The 15,662-nt window shown below is 45.9% G+C and overlaps 1 protein-coding gene across 1 annotated transcript in view; it reads right to left on the reverse strand.

The window, feature by feature from the left end:
• Window positions 1-15,662, reverse strand: part of MLH1 (mutL homolog 1) — a 440,315-nt gene that overhangs the window by 27,158 nt on the left and 397,495 nt on the right. The window contains exons 17-18 of the mRNA XM_078685874.1: window positions 12,732-12,824; window positions 11,533-11,646 (exon numbers count right to left, since the gene is read on the reverse strand). Coding sequence (XP_078542000.1) covers window positions 11,533-11,646; window positions 12,732-12,824 — 207 coding nt within the window. The remainder of the gene's footprint in view (window positions 1-11,532; window positions 11,647-12,731; window positions 12,825-15,662) is intronic.

Here is a 15,662-nt window from a genome sequence, read left to right on the forward strand (position 1 = left end):
AAACATGAGCACAGGCTTGACGTTTTGGAAAATAGAGTATCTGACACGCAGGATTCACAAGCCGAATCTCAGATCCAAATCTTGCAGATGGAGAAGGTCCTGGAAATTATACGGGCAAAGAATGAGGACTTGGAAGCGTGCTCTAGACGCAACAACCTTCGCATTATTGGCCTGCCGGAGTCCACTGCCATTTCCATAATGGAGACTTTCATAGATGGGATGTTGCGCGATCTGTTTGGTCAAGTGTTGTCTACAGTGATGATAGTGAAGAGGGCACACCGCTCTATGGGACCCAGACCTAAACCGGGTGCCCCACCTCGCCCGATAATTGCACGCCTCCTGAACTATGCTGACAGGGACGCTATCCTGAGGGAGGCTAGGGCTAGGGCCCCGGTTACTTATAAGGGAGACACACTGTCCTTTTTCCCGGACTACACCCCAGTGGTGTAGGCGGCTAGGAGAGAGTTTGTACCAGTGAAAAAATTATTGCAGGCCGCCTCGGTGCCCTACGCTATGCTGTACCCGGCAAAATTGAAAATAACGCATGATGGGCAAGCGCACTTCTTTACTGACTCAAAGTCGGCCCTGAAATTCACAAAGCACATTCATAAATCTAGATCTCAGCAGGGTGGGGCAGAGAGCACAGCAACAACATCGGGGTTGGAGGATGCGGACTGAGCTTGATGATATTGTATTCCATTTGATGAACATGGGCGGGCCTTTCCTTTTACTTCATATAGTAATGGGAATGAACAAATGCTGATCTGTTGTTATGTGTTGTGTGTGGTGAACTGGAGATGCTTCCCTAAACATGTGTTAAACGTTTCATGGGGTTATAGTCATTTGGCGCAGATCAGAGTGTCAGACACTGGTCACAATTTTTTATTGTTGTTTTTGCGCACAGGTGAACCACCTGGTCCTCATCTGGCAACCACACCTTGGTGTGAGTATTCATTGCCGATCCTCTCCCCCTGGCTAATGGGAGTGATGTGCGGGTGGGGGGTAGGTTTCGATCTTGACCTAATTGGGAGGTTGGAGTGGGCAGGGGAGGAGGGAGGGTAATAAGGGGTATGTGTTGTGTGGCTGTATTTTTTCTTTTATTTTTGCACATGTTACACTAAAGTCGATTGGAGTGAGATATGTGAAATATGATGGATTACCTAGATGCGTTATTGGCGACACCCCTCCACAGCCGTTCGAGGCAATGATGGGCTGGATAGGTGCTGATCAGAGTGGCGATGGGTGATACATTTTGTATGTTGACCTGGAATGTGAGAGGCTTTAACTCACCTAAAAAAGTAAGACAAGTGTTAGCCGATTTAAATAGGCACTGAACGGGGTATTGCGGGGAGATGGGCGGGCTTTAAGCTGGCAGCCTCATTTTCATCATATGCAAGAGGCACGATGATTTTGGTTAATAGAGGAGTAGCATTTTAGCCAGTCCGTACGTATGTAGATGAAGAGGGTAGGTGTGCGATGGTACAAGGTAAGCTAGGGGGATCGTTGGTTACTATAATGAACACGTACGGACCCATTATGGATGACCCAGTTTGTTTTTCTAGGCTGTATGGTACATTGAGAGCCTGGCCACCTTATTATGGGGGCGGGGGACCTTAAATACATATTTAAATCCTGATCTGGATAAGTCTAATCCAATGACCCATCAAACTCCCAGTAGCCAGAAATATCGCCTGCGCCATGGAGGAATTTGGTTTGAGTGATGTGTGGCGAGTGAGGAACCCCCTGGTGAAAGAAGGGACACAGGCCATGAACTGGGTGCAGGAGGCACTGCTCGACCCGATCTATGAGAACACAGTAAGGGAGGCCATTGAACAATACTTTGTAATTAATAAGGGCACAGTATACGAGGCCTCAACGCTGTGGGAGGCTTTCAAGGTAACAATCAGTGGGTGTGTATTGGCACTGCAGCGGGTATACTGAGGGACATAAGGACGCAGTTACAAAACACTGAGAATGCCCTACCCGAGTTGGAGCGTAAATATGCAGCGAATCTACGGCAGACACGTTGGCCCGCATACATGAGCTGGTTAAAGACTACGACGCACTGGCTGAAACTGAAATAAAGTGTTTGTCACGCAGACACATGGCCCGACAGTATGGGGAGGGAGGAAGGCCGGGGCGCACACTGGAGAATAAGATTAAGGATCACATGGAGCAGCCGCGCATAGATATGATCACAGCGCACATGTGGGGGGGGGGCATTATCACCCACTTGCCATCACAGAACAATTCAGAGGATTCTATACGGATTTATACACCTTCAGGGGGAAGGGTGGCGATGGAGGCTTAGATGGACGAATATCTAGAAAATGTGGCGTGTGTCTGGCTCTCAGACACACACAGGGAGTATTTCTGTGTACCTATAGATGAGCGGGATGTCAAGGTAGCGATCTCGGCGCTATCTAACTGCAAAGCACCTAGGCCAGACGTCCTTACGGTGGAATTCTATAAGAGGTATGCAGACCTACTCGCTCCATACTTATTAGAGATGTACGCTGAGGCACAGGAGGCCGGGAAATTACCACAGACATAGCGACAAGAACTGATAATTACTCTGCTCAAAAAAGAGAAGCCGCCGGACAGATACGACTCTTACTGCCCTCTGTCGCTGATCAATACAGATGCGAAGATATTGGGCAAAATTTTAGCGACTAGGCTGCAGCCCCTGATGTCGTGCCTGGTGCTGCCTGATCAATTGGGTTTTATACCTGAGAGATCCACATTGCATAATCTTCTGACTATTTTCTCCATGTTCCACATACTTGAGCCGAGCATGTCAGCTGCGGCTGTACTACTGGATGCTGCGAAAGCGTTTGATTCGGTGGAATGTAACTATATGCTTTTTATTCTGCGGCGGATGGGATTCCCACCCTTATTTATACAATGGATAGCGGTGCTCTATGTGGAACCATCGGCTAGAGTGCGGGTTGGGGGATTGGCGTCCGGACCTTCCAACATAGAGAGGGGCACGCGGCAGGGGTGCCCACTATCCCCACTGCTCTTTGCACTTATATTGGAGCCATTGGCGTGTGTTGTTCGGCAGAGGCATAGGGAGACGGCACTACATTGTAACTATCAGTTAGTAGCTATTTCACTATATGCGGATGATATGGTGCTTTTCGATCGCGAACCCTCCCGATACCTGGCGCAGCTACTCCGGGAGTATGTTAGATTCGGTCGCCTATCGGTTCTCTTTGTCAATTGGGACAAATCTATTATTATTCCGCTGACGGAGTCCACTGTACAGCCAGACGTGGAGTACCCACTGGTATGGTCTACGGATCTGGTAAAATATCTTGGAGTGTGGGTCCGTAGAGATCCAAACACGGTGATACATGAAAACTATGGGAGAGCATACACCAGGCTGGAACAGCAGGTGGACGGGTGGGTTTCATTACCGTTGTTGCTGGCGGATCGCATTGCACTAATTAAAATGGTGGTCTTACCACGGTTTCTGTACCTGCTTATTAACATCTCGGTGGCACTCGCAATGGGGTTTTTTCATAATATCCGACGGGTTTTATTGCGGCTAGTCTGGGGTGGCAAAAAAGCTCATGTGAAATGGTCGACTCACACCATGGGGTATGACAGAGGAGGGTTTGGAGCACCGGACTTTTACCCTTACTATCTGAGAGCGCAGGTTCAATACGTATATTATTGGTTGAGACCACAAGCATATACTCCACATGTCGCAGTGGAAGAAGGTGATGTTTCTCCGCTTCCATTGCACAGCATGATTACTCACCGGACGCGCGGAACCCCGAGAACTGAAATAAATGCAGTAGATGCAACCATCGCCGCCTGGCAGGCAATAGGGCGCTTGGCGCAAAAGTTACCGCTATATGCACCAGCCATGTACATAGAGCACCACACTGCGAGGTCAGTAACTCACGAAGCGCAGTTGATGCGTTTAATCCATGAGGCAAGCTTTCAACGAATGCAAGAAATATATCTGGACAGGTCATTTATTACACCGGACGCTATCCTATACATTAGCAATCAGACATTGCTGTTCAGGTCTGCGACGCATAGATTACGACACGTGACCAAGGTGCACTATATATACTTACCCTCTGGAACCTCCCACACTGTTATCACTACAGTTTGCCCTTACCACTCCCACCAACAAAAAATTGATTTCCAGATGATAAAAAATTATTAAGGATGAGTGTATACACGAACCAGACAGAAGCTGGGTGAGATGGAATGCGTGTCTACCCGAGCCGATTATGGAAAAGGATTGGAAGCATGTATGTGAATTGACAGGGACACTTAGTATGAATGGCAATCTACACATCATACATTTTAAATATATACATCAGGCATATTACACACCTGTACGGTTGCACAGTTTTGGACTGCGTGAATCTGATTGTTGTGCGTGCTGTGGACTGGGTAGTGCGGATTTCTTACACCTAGCTTGGGTTTGTAGAAAGGTGTATGAGTTCTGGGAAGTAGTGGTGAGAAACTTAACGACTATGGTAGCTGTGGAGCTCCATTGCACTCCGCTTGTTTACCTACTTTGCTGTGTGCCACACATCAGGGGAGTGAATGGGAGATTTGTAATATTGGCCTTATTGATGGCTGCGCGAAGGGTGGCGGTTGAGTGGGGGGGACAGCATAGTCCAAAAGTAGAACATTAGTTAAAAGACTTGATTTACTGTAAAGACAATCTGGAAACTTATGCGGAAGAATTACCAACAACTTTGAGACCAAGAGGCATTTGGGAGCCGCTACGTGTATTTCTATTGAATAGAACAGCTGATGCTGAGTAGAAGGACGCACTCTAGGGATTGGGAGGATAATGACGGAAGGGCAGGGGGGGTGGCTGGCATGTTGATTAGGTGACACTGCATTATTCCAAATCGATTATGTAACTCACGACTAGGATAAGTGTGAAGATGTGTTCTTTTCTTTTTATTGTTTTAATTTTCACTTCGGCATCAGCTGATCGTCTGTAGGAGATATGGGAAATTTCTGCAATTGGGTTTTTCATTTTTATTTTTTGTCATGTTTTGAATGTGCTTTTTGTTGAGGGGGATGTATTGTAATGTCATTTATTTGCTTTTTGGGTACAAGATAAAATAATAAAAAACATTTTTTTTTTAAATAAACAAAAAACTTTTGCTGATAGCCAACCTGCCCACATGGTGTTGGCACATTTGAGAAACCATGGACTTGGAAAAACTATTTGCCCATATGGACAAGAACAGAGACAACCTTATAAAAAAGTGGCACCCAGTGCTGTTGTATATGGAGAATGAGCTAGGAGAATTGGTATGCCCGCCAAGATTGCCAGTGCTAAGATTGTGCAATGGCCAAATCCACAACAATGACTAAAGGTTATTTGGAGAAAGACAGGACTACAAATATATTTGTAAACCCACTCCTTTTCTTCTTACCATGTAAAATCTGAAGTACAGGGCATCCTTGACTAGAGGTGTCGATCGTCGGGGGGGGGGGCTATTACCTGTTGTGATTATGCTGCACAAGCTGCAACTTTATTGATAATGCGTTGACACTCATGAAAATGTAATCAAATGTATTTTAAAAAAATATTACTGAGTCCACTCTGAACTGTCAAACATTTCTCCCTTAAAATCTCCAAAACTCTTTTCAACCCAATTTCATGCAATTGTTTAGCATTTCCTGCTACCAAAATGTAATTCTCAAAACTAGGACACCGAGTAAATCTCTTAAAAGCTTGTGTAACATTCTCTAAAATCTGCTGTAGTAACCAAGGGCCAAATGGCACCACGCAGAAACTGAACAATACTTCTATAGTGAAGAAGGTAGTCGGATCCCTTGACTTGTGATGCAGTCCTATATGATGATAAGCTGAGAAAAAGTTCAGCATGGTAAAGGCATCTGCATTCCCAAAAGAATATCCACTTCACCTACAATAGATAACTGATGTCTATTTTCTATCTCACACCAAAGTTTAAAAATAAATGTCTATTTAATACAGATTATCCATCTTTTTAAATACTGTGACCATAAATTTCACAAAGCTGCTTATTAGAATGCCTTCTGTACTATTAAAATCAGAAGAAATTGCAGCTTTGAATGTTTGTGTATTCAGTTATCAAAAAACTGGTGCTAGACACATTTTGCGTTCAAATTAGACTGGACAGCAGCTGGTAATGCGAGCTAATTTCTCATTTTTGTATTTGCAAAATCTGCCAGTGGCATTTTTCCTTGCGTCTTCAGAATTGCACGACCTCTCCTACTTCAAATAATCAAATTAAGTAGATATTGGATTCTGGTCTCCAACGAAATAGCAAGTTTATGGTGTAGTTGGAATTTAAGGTCTCTTTTGCAAAATGGATAGATGATTCCTTTTCTCAGTATTTGCTTCAAGTGTTGTGAGAGATATGCTCTAATGGAGATGCCATCTTAAAGTCTTGTACGAGAGGTTCAATAGAAGTGTTGTTTAAGTAGTCTGGCAAATCAAATTTCTTGCCAAGGAATGTGCTGAATGAATTTGAATAGGCACATTTTAAGTTAAACCAATACTTTAATAAAGCCTCATTATGGTAACACACCTCTTTCATGTCATGGACCTAGCATCACTGCACTACCCACATGGCCTGCCTCAAATTGGGCCTCAAGAAGGTCTCCGAATCCCTGTGCTGGGATTACCTTTTCGACGTCCTACGAATGGCATGGTTGGGCATACGCCTCTTAGCATCCACAAAACTTCTATACACTAACCTGACTTCTTGCTGTTTAATCTTACCTCCCCTTCCCAATTGGTCGAGGGAACTGCCTGGGCTGCCCCCTCTCCCCAATCCTTTTTGCCACTGAAATATAGCCACTAGCGCACAACTTCGCTTAGAGGGTAGGCAATGGGGCATACACGCAGTGTCTCTCTATGCGGACAACGTACTATTATACCGCTGCAATGCGGCAGCAGATGTGACTTCAATCTCAGTAACCTCCAAGTAAACTGGAGGAAACCATGCTTCCTCCCATTCCACTGCACCGGGCTGCCACAAGAGATATCTAGGCGGCGGTGCACTACCTGGGGGTCTGATTATACCACTCTCAATATGATCTGTTCGAATGCAGCCTACAACGTGCTTTCACAGCCATTAAGTCCCAAATACACTTTTGCCAAAGTTGCCCTTTCCAAAATTATAATACTTCCCCAGCTATTATATTACTTTGTTAATGTACCGGTAATCCCCTGCCAACAATTCTTTTGAGACGTGGACCAGCTGCTGGGGGACCTGCTAAGGGAAGATGGTAGGTGACGAGTGGCCCTCAACAAGATCCAGCTGCTGCTGGTTCAGGGAGAACTAGGAGCCCCATCCTTCAAATTATACCACCTCGCAGCGCAACTCCAATAGGTGTCCCAATGGCTGGCAGGCACACACCTGTACAAAACAAGCACAGGGGAAGGCCCCCTTCCCAAACACATTACACCAGCTCCTACACCCTACCATGAAACACGTCTATCCTGGTCCATCCATGCCTGGGTCGCTAGGAAGTGTCTGACCAGGATTTCCCACTTGACCAAACAAATACTTCCGTACGTCCCTGCAATTCCTCTCCATGGCCTTCCGGGACCCTTGGAGCCCTTCACAGCAGACTAACTGGCAGAATGGCACAACGGTTCCCCGGACTCTGTAGGTAGACTCTTTGACGACACCCAGCTTCTCCCGGTTGACTAACTACACAAAGAGCATGACATTCCACTAGGCCAATTTTTCCTGTATGTACAACTGATGGCGACATTTTGATCAAAGTAGGGCATGACAGATAATGAACCTCCTACTCACGCAGTGATACGCGCATTATATATCAAGGGGGGAGGGCACCACCTAATATCATGTCTATACAAGCCATCAAGGAGCATACTGGGACCAAATTTACAAGGCATACTTTTATGTATATTTGTTTTTATAATGCTTGAGATTCCCACATTTTCTCTGCCTAAGTTATAACAAGCATTAGGAATGCATTAGGGCTCGGGTTTGTTTTAAGTTAGAGATAATGGCATTGTAAATGGCAATGTGTTTTAGGCACTCTGCACTACCACTCTGCACTACCATTCTGCACTCTGCACTCTCAATCTGCACTCTGCACTACCAATCTGCACTCTGCACTACCACTCTGCACTACCACTCTGCACTACCACTCTGCACTACCACTCTGCACTCTGCACTACCACTCTGCACTCTGCACTACCACTCTGCACTCTGCACTACCACTCTGCACTCTGCACTACCACTCTGCACTCTGCACTACCACTCTGCACTCTGCACTACCACTCTGCACTCTGCACTACCACTCTGCACTCTGCACTACCACTCTGCACTACCACTCTGCACTCTGCACTACCAATCTGCACTCTGCACTACCAATCTGCACTCTGCACTACCACTCGCACTCTCAATCTGCACTCTGCACTTTGCACTCTCGCTCTGCACTACCACTCTGCGCTCTGCACTACCACTCTGCGCTCTGCACTACCACTCTGCGCTCTGCACTACCACTCTGCGCTCTGCACTACCAATCTGCACTCTGCACTACCACTCTGCACTACCACTCTGCACTCTGCACTACCACTCTGCACTCTGCACTACCACTCTGCACTACCACTCTGCACTTTGCACTACCACTCTGCACTACCACTCTGCACTTTGCACTACCAATCTGCACTCTGCACTACCACTCTCACTCTGCACTCTGCACTCTGCACTACCACTCTGCACTCTGCACTACCACTCTGCACTCTGCACTACCACTCTGCACTACCACTCTGCACTCTGCACTACCACTCTGCACTACCACTCTGCACTACCACTCTGCACTACCACTCTGCACTCTGCACTACCACTCTGCACTACCACTCTGCACTACCACTCTGCACTCTGCACTACCACTCTGCACTACCACTCTGCACTCTGCACTACCACTCTGCACTCTGCACTACCACTCTGCACTCTGCACTACCACTCTGCACTCTGCACTACCACTCTGCACTCTGCACTACCACTCTGCACTCTGCACTACCACTCTGCACTCTGCACTACCACTCTGCACTACCACTCTGCACTCTGCACTACCACTCTGCACTCTGCACTACCACTCTGCACTACCAACCTGCACTCTGCACTACCACTCTGCACTACCACTCTGCACTACCACTCTGCACTCTGCAATACCACTCTGCACTCTGCACTCTCACTCTGCACTACCACTCTGCAGTACCACTCGCACTCTCACTCTGCACTCTCACTCTGCACTCTGCACTACCACTCTGCACTCTGCACTACCACTCTGCACTCTGCACTACCACTCTGCACTCTGCACTACCACTCTGCACTCTGCACTACCACTCTGCACTCTGCACTACCACTCTGCACTCTGCACTACCACTCTGCACTCTGCACTACCACTCTGCACTCTGCACTACCACTCTGCACTCTGCACTACCACTCTGCACTCTGCACTACCACTCTGCACTCTGAACTACCACTCTGCACTCTGCACTACCACTCTGCACTCTGCACTACCACTCTGCACTCTGCACTACCACTCTGCACTACCACTCTGCACTCTGCACTACCACTCTGCACTCTGCACTACCACTCTGCACTCTGCACTACCACTCTGCACTACCACTCTGCACTCTGCACTACCAATCTGCACTCTCACTCTGCACTACCACTCGCACTCTCAAACTGCACTCTCACTCTTCACTACCACTCTGCACTCTGCACTACCACTCTGCACTCTGCACTACCACTCTGCACTCTGCACTACCACTCTGCACTCTGCACTACCACTCTGCACTACCACTCTGCACTCTGCACTACCACTCTGCACTACCACTCTGCACTCTGCACTACCACTCTGCACTCTGCACTCTGCACTACCACTCTGCACTACCACTCTGCACTACCACTCTGCACTCTGCACTACCACTCTGCACTCTGCACTACCACTCTGCACTACCACTCTGCACTACCAATCTGCACTACCACTCTGCACTACCACTCTGCACTACCACTCTGCACTACCACTCTGCACTACCACTCTGCACTACCACTCTGCACTCTGCACTACCAAACTGCACTACCACTCTGCACTACCACTCTGCACTACCACTCTGCACTACCACTCTGCACTACCACTCTGCACTCTGCACTACCAATCTGCACTCGCCACCAGACACGGCGGACTCGTGGAAAATTAATGAAGTGACCTAGAGGGTGAGGATGGGATACTCCGCTACCATCGAGTTCGTAGAAGAACAAGATTACATACGAAAAACAAGCAGCACAGAAAGCATCACTTTCGCGATCGCAATTGTTTAAACAAGCAGCACAGAAAGCATCACTTTTGCGATCGCAATTGTTTAAACAAGCAGCACAGAAAGTGATCACTTTCGCGATCGCAATTGTTTAAAAAAACGAGATCTGATGCATGTGATTCTCTACATTGCTGGCCGGCTGTTCATGCGCGCACACAGAGCTGAAGGGAAAAAAAACACAGCCGTGCACACGCTCCCAGCACCATCTGCCTTCAATTACCGGCACCTCGGACAGCTGGTAATTGAGGATTTATGTATTCTTGTGCGCGTGTCCGAACACTTTATGCAGGAAGTGGACATTGACAAATTCCTAAGTCCTATGGCGTGCTGCCTTACTTAAACACAGCCTTGCCTGGACCAATTACAATGCACATGGCAAAATACCACACGAAAAAAACGCGCGCTTTCTGGAATGTGGCAGCCCGGACCCCTTTCAGAATTCTTTTTTTTTCTAATACATAAGAGCTCGGAAACTCCGCCCCCACTTCGTGGTGACGTAGGCCCGAGCCCTAAAAAGTATCATGCATTGCAAACTGGCCTGATAACAGGCATGAATGCAACAACGAAGACGAAGCTGCATCTCGAAGAAAGGTAAAGTAACACTCACATGATGCCCAATCTGCTAGCAAAGCACGTCTAGACCCCATTTCCTGTGTGGTGAGGAGTCATTGCACTGTATACTCCAAGCTTCATAGTTTTATTTAGGACAACTGGTCAACCTGAATTGATGCCTTTTAAGTGCTAACGTTTGTGTATAGTTCCCTGTTTGTATGCAAGCATGTGCGTTGGCTATGAGCTTGCTCTGTGTGTGCCTGAACGGTTAGCGTTTCTTTTTGCATTCACTATTCAGACGCCAAACTTATAGGCTTCGTCAACGTGTTTTTCACACTTTAATATGCACCTCTGCAACAGAGGTGAATACTAGTCGAGCAGGAGGTTACTGGTCCCAGGGGATGGTGTACAGTTTATAGACACAGCCATGTTGCAAGAATAGTCGTTATTGCTTGCCACACCACTAAAGTACTGCCATATTTCATGAGTGAACTGCCTGCACAGCCTTTGGCTGTGAAGCAAAAACGGAGCAGCACGAAGCTCATAATGGCAGCATATTTAAAATATTTCGCAAGAAGAAAGCCTGTACGATTTTTAAGCAAGCATGCTCAATCAAGTTTTAATTTCTCCAGTACCTGCAGCACGGGTGAGGCATTTTCCTCCAAAATATACTGTTTTCGAATGGAGTAGAACATTGCACATTCTTTACTCAAACTTTCAAAACACTCTTTTTCATCATCCCAGTTTACCTGAAAGAGAATTAATTTTTAATCACTGTATGAACATTGACAAAGCAGCTGTTAATGCAAACATGGTAATAAGAAAGTTGCTAAAAGCGTGATAACATGAAACCTGCGTGCCGGCTTGGAGCGGTGGCTGTAGAGTACCCATACCTTAATGAATGCCATTACAGCATTATAGTTTAGATGCTCTTTTAATCCACTGAACAAGACAAAACATACATTTCAAGGTGCTCTGAAAAAACTCTAAGTAAAAAAAAAAGGTAGTAAACAAAAAATGCAATGTTATCTCAAACCACCGAAAAATAATAGTTAACATCTTTAGAGGCACATCATTAATGAAAGAAAGCACACGTAACATATGTGAAACCTCATAAAAGTATGCTGAAGTCTTCATTTTAGCCCACACACCTTTGGCATGTTAAAAACTCAACACACAAATCACACATTAGCTAGAGCACGTTTTGAAAACCTTTCAGATTTTTTTTTCATCACAATGTATCCGCTGACACCTATTACTGGCACAAATGCGCACAGGACATGACAAAACTTTAGTTAAAAACAAGTATTGGCAAAGCCAACAGGTCTCTGTTTTAAAAAACGGTGGCATCAGCTTTGCTAGCGTGTTTTGCGAGGGTCGAGTAAGGTCACAAAAAGGAGAAGGAGTAGAGAGCAGGCAAACACACCTACTCTCATGGAGAGTAGAACACAAAAAAATTAAAATCTGTGAAGGATGTAGTGAGGAGATAAAACTCATCCAGACTAAAATCCGACTGGGCAGGACAAACAGAAGAAATAGGGAGGGAAACCATCAAATCAAGAGCAGACAACTGAGACAGACACCAGACATCCAATGATGAGCAATGAACTAACCCAAAGCCCACTCTAAGCATATGTTATGTATTGGAGACAATATGTCTGCCTTCTGACAGCTGAAGCCGTTTAAAGCCGAGACCTAAAACGTAGAAAAAAGACACCAGTAGAAGCATAAGAGCTAAGTTTTTTTTAGACCCAAAGATATACAAAAAATATACTTGACTTGCAAAGAAAATGTAAACCATTTTTTACCAGGTACTGAAGATGTCTTAACTCACCTCTGTGGCCAAACGTAGGATGAACATAGGTAACCCTTCCAAAGGAGGAACATAATTGTCAATTACCAGCGGTAATCCAGTAAGGCTTCCTCCCTGTCAAAAATGTACATTTAAAGAAATAAGTACACCAGCTAGTCTAGCAGTACATCTCTATGATCCTCAAATGAAGAGGTAAAAAAGTAACATTGTTGAAACGGAAAATAGTTGAATTATTATTTGCTATGCATGGTATCCTACATGGATACATACTTCAACACTAATTTTTACTTTCATCTCAATTATTCACTGATTCGTTTTCTAAAAATTAGCTATGTAAAAGGTTTTGCGTTATGTTTTACTTAATATACCAACATAGCAGCAATATATATCAGAAGTACTAGATTTCTCTTAACACCTGTGTAAATACTGTAATTCAGAATTGAAAAAAAACTAAATAAAATATAACCATCTTGTCTAGGTAATTTCTCTTTTCTTTGGGGCTCAGCAGGAAAGTACTACTTTGTGTTTAGCCCTGGACTGCCAGTACATTTTCATGAGGGCTTTATGTTTGAGATTTTGTCTCCTGAGGTTCTCTTAAGTGTATAGTCTTAGCTCATTTACAGGAATTGCAAGTATCCGCTGGGGAATGATTCAGGCCATAGGGAATAGAAGAGTTTGCAAACATGCCTCTACCTAAATTGAACAGGTTAGATTTTTTTTATGGTAGGGTTCAAAATCCTTGTACATGTCTTAGTTTGCTATGGAACATTTCAGATTAGTTGGATCCAAGCAAGGACTCATGGCAGCCTTCAGGCTCATTGCTGAAATTCAGTGTTGTGCCATAGGGTGGCAGATTACCTAAAACAGGACATCTGCTGACCACTGGAATAAAGAGGACACAGGCCATCTAAAGGCCAAACACCCAAGACCTGATATTAAAGGTAAGGGGATGTATGCATGTCATTTATTTTCCTCCAATACATCAAAAAAGGGGATGGAACATTCATGGTGATCTAGTAAGGACAAGTTACCAAACTTAACAAGTCAACTGACAGTTTCTAGCGATCAGCATGCGGTCAAACGAGCTGAAGAACCACTGAAATTGCAAATGGAGTGATTTTCCTTCTTAGTAACGATAATTACATTATCTCTTTAGAACGACACTGACGATCACCTTAAATATTGTAGGACTGGTGCAAGAACTGTTAAAACCTTAGGCAGGCAATGTGACATTTTGTCTTGCTGCACCCTACTATTTTTTTTTGAAAATGTGTTTATTTGCATAGTAAGTAGAGCAACAGCGTGGTACAGTTGGTATACAAGCAATCGCATATTAATACGCTCTGTGTGGTACAATGGTATCAAGTGTAATATACATTTTCTATTTTGTTGCATTGCAGTTAACCAAACATAACCCCCAAGAAACCCTTTACCCTCCACCCCTTGTAAACCCACCCTAGGCACTCATACTTCGTAATTGCATATATCCATTGGTATTTGGCTACGCCCAAAAACAGCTCTTGCCTAATACATTATTCTATACAATCAGCCAGAGACATAAACAAAAAATGTGTGGGTTTCCCCAGTGCTGTGTTTCGAGGTGCACCAAGCACGTCCGTGGCAAGTTGTGGTGTATTGAGGGCGGCTCACAATTCAAGCTGCGGATAACGAGACATTAGATTCATCGTACCCTTCCGCCTCAAAAGCCCCTAATATGGCAAACCAGTCTAGTGATATGAGCGTCCTCCTAAGGCCCCTACGTTCCTCGCGCTGTAGCGCCTCCCCCTCTGCCCTGCTCCATCGTATAACCTCTGTCCTCCACATGTCAGGGTCGGGTGGTTTGGGCGATTTCCACCGCATGGTTATCGCGCATTTCGCAAGTAGCATGGCCATATCAGTGAAGCGTGTCGACACACTTCTTTTACGCGCCACTGGTCTTAGCCCTAGTATTGTATGTTCTAAGGTGTGTGCTAGTAGGGGAGCACCCGCTTTGGTAAGCGATTCGTGTATAGTGGTCCAATAATAGCCCAGTTTCGGGCAGTCCCATAGCATGTGTATCAGTGAAGCATCATCTGCTCTGCATCGGGGGCAGGTGTCAGCAGCGTCAGGGAACATAGCGTGTATACGGCGTGCCGTGAGATACGCCCGGTGCAAGACCATCAATTGAATAAACTTGAACTTCGGGTTTCTAGCCACTTTTTTGGGAAATTGAAGGATACGCTCCCATTCTTTATCCTCGAGTGGCCTTCCTATGTCACCCTCCCATTTGGCCTTGAGATGCAATAATGAGATCGCCCTCCCCGTTCTGATTCCAGCAGTAAGCCATCTGGTCAGGTGGCTTCCCGTTCCCATGAGGTACTGCATCGTTAGTAATGGGTTTATGGGTGGCTCTTCGCCCTCTCGCGCCCACATCCCTGTCACGTAGTGACGTAAACCAGCATGTAGGAGGAACGAACCTCCCGGGACGTTATGCGTGGCCCTGAAGTCCTCAAAGGACAGCATGCGTCCATCTACGAAGAGGTCTCCAATGTTTGTTACCCCTGCGTCGTGCCATGGTGTGAGCTTGCGGGCCGTGAGCGTTCCTGATTCCAGCGGGATACCTAAAAGCGGAATTGTAGGGGCGTATGAAGTCGTGGGAGTCGTGTACTTTACTGCTTTCCGCCAATATTGCACTGCAAGTCGGAGAAGAGGGGGAGTGTCCCCAGGTAACTCCGATCGGGGCAAAAGCAAGATATGAATTTTCCCCTTGGAGCGATCCTCCTCTGTCATGTCGATCTCATGTAGGTTCCGGCCTGCCAGCCAGTATGCCAGCCATTGCTGCTGAGAGGCAAAATTATAGGCCTTGAAGTCCGGTGCTCCCATTCCCCCAGCCCCAGAGGTAAGCTGTAATTTAGCAAGTCCTATGCGTCTCCGCCCCGATCCCCATATGAGCTCCGTTAGGAGCGTATCTAG

Source organism: Lissotriton helveticus, chromosome 4_1 (assembly GCF_964261635.1).
Source record: "Lissotriton helveticus chromosome 4_1, aLisHel1.1, whole genome shotgun sequence".
NCBI classification, from domain to species: Eukaryota; Metazoa; Chordata; class Amphibia; order Caudata; family Salamandridae; genus Lissotriton; species Lissotriton helveticus.